The sequence below is a fragment of the Chelon labrosus genome (genome assembly GCF_963514085.1).
Source record: "Chelon labrosus genome assembly, chromosome: 15".
Lineage (NCBI taxonomy): Eukaryota > Metazoa > Chordata > Actinopteri > Mugiliformes > Mugilidae > Chelon > Chelon labrosus.
In genome coordinates this window covers 28931950-28952164 of record NC_140348.1, presented here as the reverse complement: position 1 = coordinate 28952164, position 20215 = coordinate 28931950, and the positions used below count along the sequence as shown (strand labels likewise).

General features: G+C 47.9%; 1 protein-coding gene across 3 annotated transcripts; it reads right to left on the bottom strand.

Moving 5' to 3' along the window:
• Positions 1 to 1682: 1682 nt before the first annotated feature.
• Positions 1683 to 18601, bottom strand: ppp2r5d (protein phosphatase 2, regulatory subunit B', delta). 3 transcript variants are annotated; one of them, XM_084562083.1, is made up of 17 exons: positions 18179 to 18601; positions 16442 to 16519; positions 15130 to 15304; positions 12252 to 12454; positions 12060 to 12170; positions 10758 to 10850; positions 9971 to 10101; positions 8965 to 9024; positions 8760 to 8868; positions 8561 to 8614; positions 7900 to 8070; positions 5862 to 5989; positions 2979 to 3080; positions 2829 to 2901; positions 2692 to 2739; positions 2495 to 2602; positions 1683 to 2393 (listed from the first exon to the last, which is right to left on the bottom strand). In XM_084562083.1, the coding sequence occupies exons 1-17, from the start codon at positions 18203 to 18205 to the stop codon at positions 2256 to 2258; spliced, it is 1809 nt and encodes a 602-aa protein (XP_084418209.1). In that variant the 5' UTR covers positions 18206 to 18601; the 3' UTR covers positions 1683 to 2255. The 3 variants fall into 3 exon arrangements, with proteins under 3 accessions (XP_084418209.1, XP_084418207.1, XP_084418208.1); XM_084562081.1 differs by having other exon boundaries at positions 1684 to 2393; positions 15130 to 15310; XM_084562082.1 differs by having other exon boundaries at positions 1686 to 2393; positions 15130 to 15307.
• Between the last annotated feature and the right edge of the window lie 1614 nt (positions 18602 to 20215).

Here is a 20215-nt window from a genome sequence, read left to right as displayed (position 1 = left end):
AGGTTTGCAGTTTGATTTGTCATTTTGATCACAGAGGATCTTGATTGACGGCTGGATCTTTGAAGGACACGCCTACAACGGCAGGAAGAAGATAAAACAAAACAAATAAAAAGATTACAAGTGGGCGTGGCTAAGTGAACGGGGCGTGGTCATGTATCTAGAGGGCAGGTGCAGGACTGAGCAGAAACATTCAGTGAAGAAGATTCTCTCATTTCTTCTTCTGTGGTTTTAAAGGGGCAGCATGAGCAGCATCAGCTCCCCCTGCTGGTCAGCATCTGAACTAGACAGGACAGGGGCAAGGGACAGGACGGGGGCAAGGGACAGGACGGGACAGGGGCGTGGCAGCTTCCGGATTGGACATCTACATTCACTACTCCCTCGCAATGAGATCCACGCTGGCAGCTGATTGGTTGGTCAGGTGGAGGGGGGCGGAGCTACAGGGAGAACAGTAAAGTGCTCTGTGCTGCGTTCAGGTGTAACAGGAGTGAGCAGCTGCAGGTGTTTCCACCACAGGAGACGACGGGCCAGACAACCTGACACCTGACGGGTCACCTGACGGATCACCTGACAGGACACCTGACGGGACACCTGACGGGACACCTGACAGGACACCTGACGGGACACCTGGGGGGTCACCTGACGGGTCACCTGACAGGACACCTGGGGGGTCACCTGACGGGTCACCTGACGGGGTCACCTGACGGGATACCTGGCGGGTCACCTGACAGGACACCTGGGGGGTCACCTGACGGGTCACCTGACGGGTCACCTGGCGGGTCACCTGACGGGTCACCTGGGGGGTCACCTGACGGGTCACCTGACGGGATACCTGGCGGGTCACCTGACAGGACACCTGGGGGGTCACCTGGGGGTCACCTGACGGGATACCTGGTGGGTCACCTGACGGGTCACCTGACAGGACACCTGGGGGGTCACCTGACGGGTCACCTGACAGGACACCTGGGGGGTCACCTGGGGGGTCACCTGGGGGTCACCTGACGGGACACCTGGCGGGTCACCTGACGGGTCACCTGACAGGACACCTGGGGGGTCACCTGACGGGTCATCTGACTGGACACCTGACGGGACACCTGACGGGTCACCTGACAGGACACCTGGGGGGTCACCTGACGGGGGTCACCTGACAGGACACCTGGGGGGTCACCTGACGGGACACCTGACGGGACACATGACTGGTCACCTGGGGGGTCACCTGGGGGGTCACCTGACGGGTCATCTGACTGGACACCTGACGGGACACCTGACGGGTCACCTGACAGGACACCTGGGGGGTCACCTGACGGGTCACCTGACGGGGTCACCTGACGGGTCACCTGACAGGACACCTGGGGGGTCACCTGACGGGTCACCTGGCGGGTCACCTGACGGGTCACCTGGGGGGTCACCTGACGGGTCACCTGACGGGATACCTGGCGGGTCACCTGACTGGTCACCTGGGGGGTCACCTGGGGGGTCACCTGACAGGTCACCTGACGGGACACCTGACGGGTCACCTGACGGGACACATGACTGGTCACCTGGGGGGTCACCTGGGGGGTCACCTGACGGGACACCTGACGGGACACATGACTGGTCACCTGGGGGGTCACCTGACAGGACACCTGGGGGGTCACCTGACGGGTCACCTGACGGGTCACCTGACGGGACACATGACTGGTCACCTGGGGGGTCACCTGGGGGGTCACCTGGGGGGTCACCTGACGAGACACATGACTGGTCACCTGGGGGGTCACCTGGGGGGTCACCTGGGGGGTCACCTGACAGGTCACCTGACGGGACACATGACTGGTCACCTGACGGGACACATGACTGGTCACCTGGGGGGTCACCTGACGGGTCACCTGACGGGACACATGACGGGTCACCTGACAGGACACCTGACAGGACACCTGACAGGACACCTGACGGGACACATGATGGGTCACCTGACAGGACACCTGACAGGACACCTGACAGGACACCTGACGGGACACCTGACTCGTCTGGTTCTTGTGGTGGATCAGCCGCTGGTGATGCGTTCAGGTGCTTGATGCAAGATCGTAATCGGTGGCAGAGAGAACAAGCGCAGGCTGACGTCCAATCAGAGTGGAGCACTGAGGCGTGGGCGGAGCTTGCGTCCTAGTGCATTCGGCCACCAGGGGACGGAGCTGATATGACCCACGACAGCTTCAACTTCCTCGAGGACGGACGTACAGGACTGGGCGGAGTCAGGCTGAGGAGGGACTGCCCCCCGGTCAGAGAGCCTCCTGATTGGCTGTCAGGTATTCCTCAGCTCTCTTATGAGCCTCCAGAGCTTTGATGGTGTAGACGTCCTGAGGAAGCTCCGACTTCCTCCTCATCAGAACCTTCTCCTTCTTCAGATCCTTCAGACCCTGAACACACACATACGGGTCATCACTGATGATGTCACTGATGATGTCACTGATGATGTCACTGATGATGACAGGTTAGTGATCAGCTGATCTGCGTTTACCTGGGAGGCCTCGGTCTCCACGGTCTTCTTCAGCAGCTGGATGTCTTCAGCTGTAGGTGTCTCCGTCTCCATCGAGTAGACGGCTACACTGTCACTGTACAACATGAACTACACACAACACACAATACACCGTTTACCCAGAATGCAACACTTCATCACCTTCCAGTCACTGACAGGTAACTGATCAGAGGGCTGACCTCTTCCTGTGAGTGGAGTCCAGGCCGAAGGGGGTGGAGCTTATTACTCTGAAAGTAAAGGAGGACACAGTGTTGATTAAAGACTGAGGTGTGAAAGACTGAGATGTCCGACGCTGCAGCACAACCCCTGAACACACCTGGGGGTTCTGTCGGGCCAGCTCCTCGATCTTGTGCCAGATCTCCTCCCTCTCCTTCAGCTTGTACTTCTCTCTGTGGAGCATTAGCATGTTAGCATGTTAGCATGTTAGCACGAGTCAGACGAGGCTCAGCATCAATGAACCACTTACTTCTGCTTCTCTGCCTTGTACTGCTGCGTACAGTCATCAAACAACTTCTGGTTCATCTCCATGAAAAGCTTCAGAGCGTTATAGATCAGACCATGGATGGTCCTGAGGAGGAGGAGGAGGAGGGGGAGGGGGAGGAGGAAGGGGAGGAGGGGGAGGAGGAGGAGGAGGGGGAGGAGGAAGGGGAGGACGGGGAGGAGGAGGAGGTAGAGGAGGTGGAGGAGGAGGAGGAGGGGGAGGAGGAGGTAGAGGAGGTAGAGGAAAAGGAAGAGGAGGGGGAAGAGGAGGTAGAGGAGGGGGAAGAGGAGGTAGAGGAGGAGGAAGAGGAGGTAGAGGAAGAGGAAGAGGAGGAGGAGAAGGAAGAGGGTGGGGAGGAGGAGGAAGAGGGGGAGGGGGAGGGGGAGGAGGAGGGGGAGGAGGAAGAGGAGGGGGAGGAGGTAGAGGAAGAGGAGGGGGAGGGGGAGGGGGAGGAGGAAGGGGAGGAGGGGGAGGAGGAGGAGGAGGGGGAGGAGGAAGGGGAGGACGGGGAGGAGGAGGAGGTAGAGGAGGTGGAGGAGGAGGAGGACGGGGAGGAGGAGGAGGTAGAGGAGGTGGAGGAGGAGGAGGAGGGGGAGGAGGAGGTAGAGGAGGTAGAGGAAAAGGAAGAGGAGGGGGAGGGGGAGGAGGAGGTAGAGGAGGTAGAGGAGGAGGAAGAGGAGGTAGAGGAAGAGGAAGAGGAGGAGGAGAAGGAAGAGGGTGGGGAGGAGGAGGAAGAGGGGGAGGGGGGGGGGAGGAGGAGGGGGAGGAGGAAGAGGAGGGGGAGGAGGTAGAGGAAGAGGAGGGGGAGGGGGAGGAGGAGGTAGAGGAGGTAGAGGAAGAGGAGGAGGAGGAGGAGGGGGAGGAGGAGGTAGAGGAGGTAGAGGTAGAGGAGGAGGGGGAGGAGGAAGGGGAGGAGGAGGTAGAGGAGGAGGAGGAGGAGAAGGAAGAGGGTGGGGAGGAGGAGGAAGAGGAGGGGGAGGAGGGGGAGGAGGAGGAGGTAGAGGAGGTGGAGGAGAAGGAAGAGGGTGGGGAGGAGGAGGTAGAGGAGGTAGAGGAGGAGGAGGAGGAGGAGGAGAAGGAAGAGGAGGAGGTAGAGGAGGTGGAGGAAGAGGAAGAGGAGGGGGAGGAGGAGGAGGTAGAGGAGGTAGAGGAAGAGGAAGAGGAGGGGGAGGAGGAGGAGGTAGAGGAGGTAGAGGAGGAGGAAGAGAAGGAAGAGGAGGAGGTAGAGGAAGAGGAAGAGGAGGAGGAGGAGGAGGTAGAGGAAGAGGAAGAGGTAGAGGAGGAGGAGGAAGAGGGTGGGGAGGAGGAGGAGGAGGAGGAGGAAGAGGGTGGGGAGGAGGAGGTAGAGGAGGTAGAGGAGGAGGAGGAGGAGGAGGAGGAGAAGGAAGAGGAGGAGGTAGAGGAAGAGGAAGAGGAGGAGGAGGTAGAGGAAGAGGAAGAGGTAGAGGAGGAGGAGGAAGAGGGTGGGGAGGAGGAGGAGGAGGAAGAGGGGGAGGGGGAGGAGGAAGAGGAGGAGGAAGAGGAGGAGGAGGAAGAGGGTGGGGAGGAGGAGGTAGAGGAGGTAGAGGAGGAGGAGGAGGAGGAGGAGGAGAAGGAAGAGGAGGAGGTAGAGGAAGAGGAAGAGGAGGAGGAGGAGGAGGTAGAGGAAGAGGAAGAGGTAGAGGAGGAGGAGGAAGAGGGTGGGGAGGAGGAGGAGGAGGAGGAGGAGGAGGAGGAAGAAGAAAAAGAAATATCAGTATATAGTAGTAATAGTAGTATATAGTAGTACTGGTAGTAGTACTAGTAGTATATACTAGTAGTAGTATATAGTATATAGTAGTAGTAGTATATAGTAGTAGTAGTATATACTAGTAGTAGTATATAGTATATAGTAGTAGTAGTATATAGTACTAGTAGTATATAGTAGTAGTAGTATATAGTATATAGTAGTAGTAGTATATAGTACTAGTAGTATATAGTAGTAGTAGTATATACTAGTAGTAGTAGTAGTATATAGTAATAGTAGTAGTAGTATATAGTATATAGTAGTAGTAGTATATAGTAGTAGTATATACTAGTAGTAGTAGTAGTAGTATATAGTAATAGTAGTAGTAGTATATAGTGTGGTAGTAGTAGTATATAGTAGTAGTATATAGTACATAGTAGTAGTAGTATATAGTGTGGTAGTAGTAGTATATAGTAGTAGTATATAGTACATAGTAGTAGTAGTATATAGTAGTAGTAGTAGTAGTATATAGTAGTAGTATATAGTAGTACTAGTAGTATATAGTAGTATATAGTAGTAGTAGTAGTATATAGTATATAGTAGTAGTAGTATATAGTGTGGTAGTAGTAGTATATAGTAGTAGTAGTATATAGTGTGGTAGTAGTAGTATATAGTAGTAGATTATAGTATATAGTAGTAGTAGTATATAGTGTGGTAGTAGTAGTATATAGTAGTAGTATATAGTATATAGTAGTAGTAGTATATAGTGTGGTAGTAGTAGTATATAGTAGTAGTATATAGTACATAGTAGTAGTAGTATATAGTGTGGTAGTAGTAGTATATAGTAGTAGTAGTATATAGTGTGGTAGTAGTAGTATATAGTATATAGTAGTAGTAGTATATAGTGTGGTAGTAGTAGTATATAGTAGTAGTATATAGTATATAGTAGTAGTAGTATATAGTGTGGTAGTAGTAGTATATAGTAGTAGTATATAGTATATAGTAGTAGTAGTATATAGTGTGGTAGTAGTAGTATATAGTGTGGTAGTAGTAGTATATAGTAGTAGTATATAGTATATAGTAGTAGTAGTATATAGTGTGGTAGTAGTAGTATATAGTAGTATATAGTATATAGTAGTAGTAGTATATAGTGTGGTAGTTACTTGTTCCAGTGGCTCTTGGAGTTCTTGTAGAGTGAAGGGAACATGATGGGGAGGATCTTAGCAGCGTTGTCACTGATCAGACTCATGATGTATTCATTGTTCCAGTAATACAGAGCTCTCTCTGCCACCTGTTACCATGGGAACACCTTCATCATCATCATCATTACTATATCATCATCATTATCATCATCACCATCATCACCACCATCATCACCATCATCATCATCACATCACCATCATCACATCACCATCATCATCATCACATCACCATCATCACATCATCATCACCATCATCATCACCATCATCATCATCATCACCATCATCATCAACACCATCATCATCACCATCATCACCACCATCATCATTACTATATCATCATCATTATCATCATCACCATCATCACCACCATCATCACCATCATCATCATCACATCACCATCATCACATCATCATCACCATCATCATCACCATCATCATCATCATCACCATCATCATCAACACCATCATCATCACCATCATCACCATCACCACCATCATCACCATCACCATCATTATCATCATCATCACCACCATCACCACCATCACCATCATTATCATCATCACCATCATTATCATCATCATCACCACCATCATCACCATCACCATCATTATCATCATCACCATCATTATCATCATCATCACCACCATCATCACCATCATCATCATCACCATCACCACCATCATCACCACCATCACCATCACCACCATCATCATCATCATCATTATCATCATCACCATCATCATCATCATCATCATCATCATCACCATCACCACCATCACCATCACCACCATCATCATCATCATCACCATCACCATCATCATCATCACCATCATCACCATCATCACCATCATCATCATCACCATCACCACCATCATCACCATCACCATCATTATCATCATCACCATCACCACCATCACCATCACCACCATCATCACCATCATCACCATCATCATCATCACCACCATCATCACCATCATCACCATCACCATCATCACCATCACCACCATCACCATCATCACCATCACCACCATCATCACCATCACCATCATTATCATCATCATCATCACCACCATCATCACCATCATCACCATCATCATCATCACCACCATCATCACCATCACCACCATCACCATCATCACCATCACCACCATCATCACCATCACCATCATTATCATCATCATCATCACCACCATCATCACCATCATTATCATCATCACCATCACCACCATCACCATCACCACCATCATCATCATCACCACCATCATCACCATCATTATCCTCATCATCATCACCACCATCATCACCATCATCATCATCATCACCATCACCATCATTATCATCATCACCATCACCACCATCACCATCACCACCATCATCATCATCACCACCATCATCACCATCATCATCACCATCATCACCATCACCACCATCATCACCATCACCATCATTATCATCATCATCATCACCACCATCATCACCATCACCATCATTATCATCATCATCATCACCACCATCATCACCATCACCATCACCATCACCACCATCATCATCATCATCATCACCATCACCATCATCACCATCACCACCATCATCACCATCATCATCATCACCATCACCACCATCATCATCATTATCATCATCACCATCATCACCATCACCATCATTATCATCATCATCATCACCACCATCATCACCATCACCATCACCATCACCACCATCATCATCATCATCATCATCACCATCATCATCATCACCATCACCACCATCATCACCATCATCATCATCACCATCACCACCATCATCATCATTATCATCATCACCACCATCATCATCATCACCATCATCATCATCACCATCATCACCATCATCATCTTTCCTCCAGTCTGGTTCTAGTTCTGTTCTGGTCATGGTCTATGTTCTGGCTCAGGTCTAGGTTCTATGTCAGGTTCAGGTTCAGGTTCTGGTCTAGGTCCTGGTTCTGGTTCTGGTTCTGGTTACCTGGAAGTGTGGGCTGGAGACACACTTGGCGAGCTGTCTGAAGAGCGGCTCCTGGACTTTGACGAACTCTGACGGCTCGATGACGTCCAGGATCTCCTCCAGCTCGTTGAGGAACATCACCTCCTTGGGACTGTGGGTCTTGGGCCAGAACTTCAGGAGACCCATGATCACCTGAAGGGGTCAAAGGTCACATCATGACAGTGTTGATGGTAGCGACTCTCTCTGATGTCTCTGTAGTGTCTCTGGTGTCTCTGTGGTGTCTCTGTGGTGTCTCTGGTGTCTCTGGTGTCTCTGTGGTGTCTCCGTGGTGTCTCTGTAGTGTCTCTGTGGTGTCTCTGTAGTGTCTCTGTGGTGTCTCTGGTGTCTCTGTGGTGTCTCTGTGGTGTCTCCGTGGTGTCTCTGTGGTGTATCTGTGGTGTCTCTGTGGTGTATCTGTGGTGTCTCTGTGGTGTCTCTGTGGTGTCTCTGTGGTGTCTCTGGTGTCTCTGTGGTGTCTCTGGTGTCTCTGTGGTGTCTCTGGTGTCTCTGTGGTGTCTCTGTGGTGTCTGTAATGTCTCAGGCGTGTGTCTCTGTCCACATGTCCACTGTCTGGGTGTCTCTGTGGAAACCACCCACACGCAGTGTTGCCATGGAAACAGAGTCTCTGCTGCAGTTTACTCACAGGCTCCGTCAGACCGCTGTCCTTCTCCAGGAACTGAACCACACAGTAGGCCAGCTGAGGACAGACAGAGAGACAGTCAGAGACAGAGAGACAGAGAGACAGAGACAGGTAGAGACAGTCAGTCAGAGACAGTCAGTCAGAGACAGTCAGTCAGAGACAGACAAAGACAGGTAGAGACAGGTAGAGACAGGTGTGTTACCTGAGGGTGGTAGACGCTCAGAGACTTGACTTTATGCAGCGGCAGCAGAACCCTGATCAGGAACATCTTGTGTTCTTCTTTGAGAGGGAGAGCGAAGCCATTGATGATACTGAGACACACACATGAACACACACACACACGTTAATACACACAACACAACTGACTCAGTGGATACTGTGTGTTAGTGTGTGTTAGTGTGTGTTACCTGCCCAGGATCTCCAGCAGTTCAGCGATGCCATTGTGATGTTCTGTCTCATAGATAAACCTGCACAACGACACATTTAATCACTCTGTCAGTGGTTCTATGTGGTTCCGTCAGTGGGTTCTGTGTGGTTCCGTCAGTGGTTCAGTGTGGTTCCGTCAGTGGTTCTATGTGGTTCTGTGTGGTTCCGTCAGTGGTCCTGTGTGGTTCTGTCAGTGGTTCTGACAGTGGTTCAGTGTGGTTCCGTCAGTGGTTCTATGTGGTTCTGTCAGTGTGGTTCCGTCAGTGGTTCTATGTGGCTCTGTGTGGTTCCGTCAGTGGTCCTGTGTGGTTCTGTCAGTGGTTCTGACAGTGGTTCAGTGTGGTTCCGTCAGTGGTTCTATGTGGTTCTGTCAGTGTGGTTCCGTGTGGTTCCGTCAGTGGTTCTATGTGGTTCCGTCAGTGGTTCAGTGTGGTTCTATGTGGTTCTGTCAGTGGTTCTATGTGGTTCTGTCAGTGGGTTAGTGTGGTTCTGTCAGTGGCTCAGTGTGGTTCTGTCAGTGGTTCTATGTGTTTCTGTCAGTGGTTCTATGTGTTTCTGTCAGCGGTTCTGTCAGTGGTTCCATCAGTGGTTCAGTGTGGTTCTATGTGGTTCTGTCAGTGGTTCTATGTGGTTCCGTCGTTGGTTCCGTCAGTGGTTCAGTGTGGTTCCGTCAGTGGTTCTATGTGGTTCCGTCAGTGGTTCAGTGTGGTTCCGTCAGTGGTTCTATGTGGTTCCGTCGTTGGTTCCGTCAGTGGTTCCGTCAGTGGTTCAGTGTGGTTCCGTCAGTGGTTCTATGTGGTTCTGTCAGTGGTTCCATGTGGTTCTGTCAGTGGTTCTGTCAGTGGTTCAGTGTGGTTCCGTCAGTCGTTCTATGTGGTTCCATCAGTGGTTCTGTCAGTGGTTCAGTGTGGTTCCGTCAGTGGTTCTGTCAGTGGTTCTGTCAGTGGTTCAGTGTGGTCCTGACAGTGGTTCTGAGGAGGTTCTGACCTGTAGAAGATGTTGTTGATCTGGCGGCGGATGTAGGCACGGAGGCCAAGGAACTTTCCATAGATGCGGTGGAGGATGGTTTTCAGGAAGTCTCTCTCTCTGGGATCCTCGCTGTCGAACAGCTCCAGCAGCTTTAACACAGTCAGTCACAGGTTACCCCTGTCTCACCTGTTCCACCTCTTTGACCTGTCTCACCTGTTCCACCTGTCCCACCTCTTCTACCTGTCTCACCTGTTCCACCTCTTCGACCTGTCTCACCTGTTCCACCTGTCCCACCTTTTCTACCTGTCTCACCTGTCCTACCTCTTCTACCTGTCTCACTTGTCTCACCTCTTCTACCTGTCTCACTTGTCCCACCTATTCTACCTGTCTCACTTGTCTCACCTGTCCTACCTCTTCTACCTGTCTCACTTGTCCCACCTATTCTACCTGTCTCACTTGTCTCACCTGTCCTACCTCTTCTACCTGTCTCACTTGTCCCACCTCTTCTACCTGTCTCACTTGTCCCACCTATTCTACCTGTCTCACTTGTCTCACCTGTCCTACCTCTTCTACCTGTCTCACTTGTCCCACCTCTTCTACTTGTCTCACCTGTCCTACCTCTTCTACCTGTCTCACTTGTCTCACCTGTCCCACCTCTTCTACTTGTTTCACTTGTCCCACCTCTTCTACCTGTCTCGCTTGTCTCACCTGTCCCACCTCTTCTACTTGTTTCACTTGTCCCACCTCTTCTACCTGTCTCACTTGTCTCACCTGTCCCATCAACACTTAAACACTGACTTCTTACCGACAGTACAAACTTTTGGTCGATGTATTTTTTGGCGATGTTTGGCTGAAAGTCTGGAGACTCCAGGAAGCGAAGGAAGAACTCATAAACCAGCTGTGAGACAGAGACAGACAGCTGATCAATTCATGTCATTAATGAACGTGACGACAGCATCAAACAGACGTGTGGTCCATACCTGCAGGTATTGTGATAATGTTGTGTTAGCATTGTGATAGCGTTGTGTTAGCGTTGTGTTAGCATTGTGATAGCGTTGTGTTAGCATTGTGTTAGCGTTGTGTTAGCATTGTGATAGAGTTGTGTTAGCATTGTGATAACGTTGTGTTAGCATTGTGATAGCGTTGTGTTAGCGTTGTGTTAGCATTGTGATTGCGTTGTGTTAGCATTGTGATAACGTGTGAGCGCTGTGTTAGCATTGTGATAATGTTGTGTTAGCGCTGTGATAACGTTGTGTTAGCGCTGTGTTAGCATTGTGATAATGTTGTGTTAGCGCTGTGATAACGTTGTGTTAGCGCTGTGTTAGCATTGTGATAACGTTGTGTTAGCATTGTGATAGCGTTGTTAGTGTTGTGGTAACGTTGTGATAGCGCTGTGATAACGTTGTGTTAGCGTTGTTAGCGTAGTGGTAACGTTGTGTTAGCGCTGTGATAACGTGTTAGCGTTGTTAGCGTTGTGGTAACGTTGTGATAGCGTTGTGGTAACGTTGTGTTAGCGCTGTGTTAGCATTGTGTTAGCGCTGTGATAATGTTGTGTTAGCGCTGTGTTAGCGCTGTGATAACGTTGTGTTAGCGCTGTGTTAGCGCTGTGATAATGTTGTGTTAGCGCTGTGTTAGCGCTGTGATAACGTTGTGTTAGCGTTGTGTTAGTGTTGTGATACTGCTGTGTTAGCGCTGTGTTAGCGCTGTGATAACGTTGTGTTAGCGCTGTGTTAGGGTTAGGGTTAGCGCTGTGTTAGTGTTGTGATACTGCTGTGTTAGCGCTGTGATAACGTTGTGTTAGCGCTGTGATACTGCTGTGTTAGCGCTGTGTTAGCGCTGTGATAACGTTGTGTAAGTGCTGTGTTAGCGCTGTGATAACGTTGTGTTAGCGCTGTGATACTGCTGTGTTAGCGCTGTGTTAGCGCTGTGTTAGTGTTGTGATACTGCTGTGTTAGCGCTGTGATACTGCTGTGTAAGTGCTGTGTTAGCGCTGTGATAACGTTGTGTTAGCGCTGTGATACTGCTGTGTTAGCGCTGTGTTAGCGCTGTGATAACGCTGTGTTAGCGCTGTGATACTGCTGTGTTAGCGCTGTGACGTGGTCCATACCTGCAGGTGAGGCCAGGCTGCCTCCAGGGTCGGCTCGTCCTCCTCGGGGTCAAACTCTGCTCCGGTCGGGTTGGAGGACGGAGGAAGCGTCCGGAACAAGTTGACTGAGAACTGGACAGACACATAAACAGCTGTCACTGACTCTCAGACAATCTATTTGGTTGATGTTGCGTTGACATTGCGGTGTCTCACCATGATGACGGCCTCGGGATAGATGCACTCTGTCACCACGTCACTGTTGTGCGTGATGTACTCGACCATCTCGTTAAGCCCCGCCCTCTTGACCTCCTTGTATTTGAGGTCGCTGAGTGGGTCGCTGATGAAGTCGAACAGAACGCAGCACTGACGGAGCTTCTGAACGAACAGCTCCTCCCGCTCCACCGGGTTAGGGGCATCTGAGGAGGAGGTAGGTCACCACAGAAGAAGACGCAGCGTTACTGACACATGGTGGCTGACAGTCACTTCCTGTTCTGGTCAACAGACACGTTCTGTGACTAAACACTGGAGGAACTTAGAACCAGGCCGGTTTGACTTGTCTGTTACTGTTAACATGTGTATAAATTGTGTGTATGTTGTGTACACAGTGTTTTCTTTTGGGGGGGGGGGGGTTATGCTGTCTTATAAATAAAAAAATAATTAAAATACCAACCTGCGGGAGCACGTGTATGAAAGTGCAAATAAGTTCAGTGATGAACAATTTCTGCTGACACTGTGAAGCAGCTCATCTTATCAATAAATAGATTCTTCAAAAAATACTTTTGCTGGTGACAGAAAGAAAACCACTAATCAGAGACGCTAACCAGAAAAAAGGCTTCAGTCTACTAGGGAGCATAAAGACTGGACTCTGGAGGAAGGGAAGGAGGTCATGTGGTCTGATGAGTCCAGATTTACCCTGTTCCAGAGTGATGGGGGCATCAGGGTAAGAAGAGAGGCAGATGAAGTGATGCACCCATCATGCCTAGTGTCTACTGTACAAGCCTGTGCTATGGGGCAGTGCTATGATCTGGGGTTGCTGCAGTTGCTCAGGTCTAGGTTCAGCAACATTATGAGGTCAGCTGACTACCTGAATATACTGAATGACCAGGTTATTCCATCAATGGATCATATTCCAAGATGACAATGCCAGGATTCATGGGGCTCAGATTGTGACAGAGTGGTTCAGGGAGCATGAGACATCATGTTCACACATGGATTGGCCACCACAGAGTCCAGACCTGAACCCCATTGAGAATCTCTGGGATGTGCTGGAGAAGGCCGGTGTCACTTGTTTTTGACCAGTCAGTGTAGAACATTGTAAACTCTAACTCTGTTAATGTCTGGAAAAATGCATTTAACAGACCTAAAGTTAAAGTGACATTTTAATACTTGAAGTATTTTTCAGAACAGAATTGACTTAAAATGGTAAAAACCCAGTTTGTGCTGCTGACTCTTGTCCGTACTGGGACCAGGACTGCTAGCGCTAACAGCACCCATGGTTTCTGTGCTCACTGCAGCGTGCTGTGACTTAGACGTGTGCATCAGCGTGATCGTGTACCAGGAAATCATGCACCGACTAAAGTTCTGCCTTGTTTGGAAGGAAAACAGTGATGAAATGCATGAATTTCTTTGTAATTAATGAATCGTAATTAACGCATTAAAGGGATAGTTCACCCTAGAATGATATTTCGCTCATTATCTACTCACCCTCATGTTGACTAAGGGCTGGAAGAAGTTTCAGAGTCCTCCGTCCCTTCTCTGAGTTACAGGGGGTCTTGGTGTAGCAGTGCATTTCAATGCAACGGTTGTAAAGGGACACCAGAGCTCTTCGTAAAAAAACACACACAAAAAAACATCCAAATACCTCCATGATGCTCGTATGTAATGTCCGTCTTGTGCTGAAGCCCCAAATTGCGTAATTGTCCCGAAAAAAATTAAATAAGTCCACATTCCAAGCATGTTTGTAGCATTAGCTCCGAGTGTTGTTGTCCCGGCTCTTCCGCTGCCAGCGCGCATGCGCAAGGTTCGCACTGAGACTCGCTTCCTTGTTTACCCCGGCGAAGGACTAGAAGCAGCCCGTAATAGCACTGCCTTGCATCAGAAGTAGCTTGTTTAGCCATAGCAGCATAATGTATATAGCTTGTAAAAACGTAAAGTTGTTGTACACACCTCTGGTAGCGTTGTGTTCGGAACAGCGGTTGATTTCAAACACATCCGTCCTATTGGGTTTCTTCGTAAATCATCTGGTGAAAAATGTTCACTACAAACACGGTAGTGTTTGAGTACTTGCAATGGAAGGTCAGGGTCCATGCGAAGCGCCAATAGCCACAGTCGGAGTCTATATGGGTCTTGCAATGGCAGCCGGTGGAAAGATGTATTCCCGGTTCTCCACTTCAGAAGCTTTTCTTGGTTGAAGCATCCAGGGTAGGAACAGACGAGAACCATTTTGGATGGCAAAAAAGAAATGCCGGTATAAGGCAGGCTACTCTTCTCCTCCTCCTTCTTTTTCCTCTCCTTCTTCTTTTTCTTCTTCTTCCAAAGACGGTTTATAAACCTTCACCTTCTTCTTCTTCTTCTTCTTCTTCTTCTTCTTCTTCTTCTTCTTCTTCTTCTCTCGTTGCACGGCGGTTCTGGTCCTTCGCCGGCTGGCTCAATTCGCCGGGGTAAACAAGGAAGCGAGTCTCAGTGCGAACCTTGCGCATGCGCGCTGGCAGCGGAAGAGCCGGGACAACAACACTCGGAGCTAATGCTACAAACATGCTTGGAATGTGGACTTATTTAATTTTTTTCGGGACAATTACGCAATTTGGGGCTTCAGCACAAGACGGACATTACATACGAGCATCATGGAGGTATTTGGATGTTTTTTTGTGTGTGTTTTTTTACGAAGAGCTCTGGTGTCCCTTTACAACCGTTGCATTGAAATGCACTGCTACACCAAGACCCCCTGTAACTCAGAGAAGGGACGGAGGACTCTGAAACTTCTTCCAGCCCTTAGTCAACATGAGGGTGAGTAGATAATGAGCGAAATATCATTCTAGGGTGAACTATCCCTTTAAAGTCCCATCCCAACAAACATACACTGAGTACGTACCTTTGAGGGCAGGGAGCTTCTGCAGCTCTCTGTTCCTGGTCAGACTGAAGCGAGAGGAACTCTGACGTCGTTCCTTCTTCACCAGCTGAGGTCCTCCAGAGTACTTGATCTTGTTGAGCTGAGTGGGAGGAGGCGTGCTGTTACTGGGACGCTTACTGCCGCTCTGCTGCTGCTGCTGCTGCTGGGACACACCAGAACCACGTCACTGAGGAGGAGGAGTACTCTACCCATATACTGTCAATGAGGAGTACTACTCTACCCATATACCATCAATGAGGAGTACTACTCTACCCATATACTGTCAATGAGGAGTACTACTCTACCCATATACTGTCAATGAGGAGTACTACTCTACCCATATACCATCAATGAGGAGTACTACTCTACCCATATACCATCAATGAGGAGTACTACTCTACCCATATACTGTCAATGAGGAGTACTACTCTACCCATATACCATCAATGAGGAGTACTCTACCCATATACTGTCAATGAGGAGTACTACTCTACCCATATACCATCAATGAGGAGTACTCTACCCATATACTGTCAATGAGGAGTACTACTCTACCCATATACTGTCAATGAGGAGTACTACTCTACCCATATACTGTCAATGAGGAGTACTACTACTCTACCCATATACTACCAATGAGGAGTACTACTCTACCCATATACCATCAATGAGGAGTACTACTCTACCCATATACCGTCAATGAGGAGTACTACTCTACCCATATACTGTCAATGAGGAGTACTACTACTCTACCCATATACTACCAATGAGGAGTACTACTCTACCCATATACTATCAATGAGGAGTACTACTACTCTACCCATATACCATCAATGAGGAGTACTACTCTACCCATATACTGTCAATGAGGAGTACTACTACTCTACCCATATACTACCAATGAGGAGTACTACTCTACCCATATACCATCAATGAGAAGTACTACTCTACCCATATACTACCAATGAGGAGTACTACTACTCTACCCATATACTATCAATGAGGAGTACTACTACTCTACCCATATACTACCAATGAGGAGTACTACTCTACCCATACACTATCAATAAGTACGACTACTCTACCCATATACTATCAATAAGTACTACTACTCTACCCATATACTACCAATGAGGAGTACTACTACTCTACCCATATACTACCAATAAGGAGTACTACTATTCCAACTCTGCCAGTGTCTCTCTGTCTCTGTCTCTGTTAGGGTGAACATAGGGGACTGATTCTGGAGACACGGAGGACAGATGTCCTCCATGTCTCGTCCTCAGGGACTGACCTCATCAGTGCTGTCTGAGACGTTGTCCTTCCCGCTGCTGTTGTTGTTCTTGGAGCTCTTGGAGGATTTAGTTGTTTCCTGTTTAGAGAACAGAGACAGTCAGCTGATCAGGACACCAACCATCCAACCAACCAACCAACCAACAAGCCAACCAACCAACCCACCAACCCACCAACCATCCCACCAACCCAACCAACCAACCCACCAACAAGCCAACCAACCAACCCACCAACCCACCAACCCACCAACCAACCAACCAACCCAACCCACCAACCCAGCCAATCAACCCACCAACAAGCCAACCAACCAACCAACCAACCAACCAACCAACCCACCAACAAGCCAACCAACCCACCAACCAACCAACCAACCAACCAACCAACCCACCAACAAGCCAACCAACCAACCAACCCACCAACAAGCCAACCAACCAACCAACCCACCAACCAACCAACCAACCAACCAACCAACCAACCAACCCACCAACAAGCCAACCAACCAACCAACCAACCCACCAACCAACCAACCCACCAACAAGCCAACCAACCAACCAACCCACCAACAAGCCAACCAACCAACCAACCCACCAACCAACCAACCAACCAACCCACCCACCCACCAACCAACCAACCAACCCAACCCACCAACCCAGCCAATCTTACCCACCAACCAATAAGCCAACCAACCAACCCACCAACAAGCCAACCAACCAACCAACCAACCAACCCACCAACAAGCCAACCAACCAACCAACCAACCAACCCACCAACCAACCAACCAACCAACCAACCAACCCACCAACAAGCCAACCAGCCAACCAACCAATCCACCAACAAGCCAACCAACCAACCCACCAACCAACCAACCAACAAGCCAACCAACCAACCCACCAACCCACCAATCTTACCCACCAACCAATAAGCCAACCAACCAACCACCCACCAACCAACCAACCAACCCACCAACCAACCCAGCCAATCCTCCAAGAGAACCAGAACCAGTGACACCTAGTGATTGCGCCTCAGACTGCAGTCTGCTCATGACAGCCCTAGCTAACGCTAACCCCAGCTAATGACAGCCCTAGCTAACGCTAACCCCAGCTAATGATAGCACGAGCTAACGTTAACCCTGAAGAGAAGACACTTCACTGTTAAAAATGGAGGCCAAAGTTAAACTGTCTCAGTCTGATCTCCAGGTCTTTAGAAACCAAAGATGGCGTCTGTGAAGGTTTAGATTTAACATAAATAAAAACTAAACAAACAGATTAATTAATAAGCAGCCAGTTCATTGGTTAAAGCAGGAGAAGAGACATGAGGGTAGTTATCACACACGCACATCAGATGGTTTCCACATGATAAAACACTAAGCTAACAGCTAACAGTGGGCTAGCATCACAGTCATCCCAGAACCTCCACATCCAGCCTGGGGGAAGGCTGGGGTTCCTAGCTCCTCATTGGTCCTTCCACTGGCTAGCTGTTTAGCTAGCTGCTCAGCTAACATGGATGCTCTGTGGCCGTTAGCATGTTAGCAAGCTGTTTCCACCTGAAAGAAAGCGGCACTGATGCTGTTAGCTTAGCTAGCTGGGCCTTAGCAGGGTTAGCATAGTTAGCAAGGTTAGCATGGTTAGCTAGCCGCTTCACTAAAATGTAACGTCTCAAGTCTCCAGCAGCCGAATAACTGCTCCGTTATACCGGCAGTAAAACGGTCCCCGTAGCGGCTCCGCGGCCTCCGGCTCACCTTGTCCTTCTTGGTTTTGTTCGGCATCTTGACCGCGTTGCTGGGATTCTCCACGGAGGTTCCGTGATGTTCTTCCCCGGGACTCAGACGCTGTCACCCGGTCCGTCTCAGCTCCTTGTGCCCGTTCCCGAGCCGGACACACTGATTGGCTACTAACCCTCAAATCTGCCTAGTGACGCGGGCAGGGATTTTTCTGATTGGCTGAGCAAGACTTTGATGGCGGGGGTCTTCCCTAGCAACAAACACCTTCAACCTGATGATGCTGAGCCCCGCAGGCCGAACCAGAACCAGAACCAGAATCAGTACCAGAACCAGAATCAGAACCAGAACCAGAACCAGAATCAGAATCAGAACCAGCTTTATTGGCCAAGCATGTGTGCTCATACAGGGAATTTGACTCCGGTAACTTTTACTCTCTTGTACAGGAACACACGGAACATAAATAAGTGTAAAAAAAATAAATATCAAACTGTACACAGAAAATAAAAATAGAATACAAAAAATAAAAATGGAGAGAAAAAGGATAAGAGCAGATATATTCAATGATCCAGGGTTTGTACACTGTAAAATCTAATTAGTTGACCTTACTTAAAAAAAGTATGCAAACTCGTTGCCTCAAAAAAATTAAGCAAAGTAATCTTAAGATTAGTGACTTAGGAAAGCTTGTTTATTTTAAGTGTGCAGTACTAAATGGAGTAGTACAACTAAAAAAAAAAAAATAAGTTCACGTAACTTAATAGCCATGCTTAGAGTTAACTTAATTTTTTCATGTTGTGTGGACTGCTCGATACAAATTTAACCCCACTTAGAATTACTAAATACCTACAACTTACTACTCACTCATTTTTATTAAGTTCACTTAAATTAAACAAACCAATTTCCTTGAATGGGTCCTTGTCCTTCTTCTCTCTCTCCCATTTTTTATCTATTTTAGCTGTTATTACCTAATAAAGGCAACAACACCATAAAAATATACTTTAAAAAAACACTCACTGGTTGATTCAGCTGTATTACAACATTTATTAAAAAAATAAGAACTGCATCATTGACAGATCTAGGCTGAAGAATAAACGTTTGATATTGTTATTACTTTTGTTATTACTTTACTTACTCCAATTCTCCAATATAAAATTTGTGTTTTATTACTCATGTAATAACCTTACAATAATCAATAAAAATCGTCATATTTAATGTATTTTAAAGCTAATTGTAAAATTGCTCATAGTGTGATCTATGTCTGTTAGGCTATTGTAATAACAATATGCATTAAATCTATTATTCAGCCTCAAGTGTTCTGTTCCCAAGTATCACTTTCTTGTACATTCAAGTACAAAACAGCAGCTAAACAACAAACTTGTAGTTTGATTTGACTGTTGAACATGACATGGACAAGACAAAAATAAAACCAAATTTTTGTGAGCTAATTATACGCATGTAACAGTCTCACAATATTAAACAGGTAAACACCTGATAACTACAGGACTTCAGTGCATGCATTCATTGCATTTCTGATCAAAACTGAAAGTACAACAAATGCTTTTGTGTCCCAAGGCAAGCATCAGTTCAAGGTTTAAAAGAACACAAAGAAAAACATCACTCCGTGGGTTTTGTATTTGTACTACATTACAACTATTAAAAGTTTTCCCAAAATACGGGTCAGCCTTGCTAGGTTTCTTTCTGACAACATTATCTAACAACAACTCTTTGCAACACCATTAACATACCAGCATAACATGGTACAGTGTTTAATGGAATTTTTTTTGTTTTTAACTGAAATCATAAACAAGCCAGCTCAGTTGCATGAAAGCATCAGACTTTCTCTGATAACAGGAGAACATTAATGGCTGCATAACTTACAAAGTGCTATCTGACAGTTGATGGCTCTTTACTGCTCTAACCCAGTAGACTGTTCTTCAGAGTTAACAGTTTTGGTGGGAGGTTTTTCTTTCCCAGTCCAAGCATCACAGTCTGAATGAAGTTGAGTGTATTTGCCATGCATTTTGGGTAATCCAAATGCAAAGCATATGTTAGCCCAAA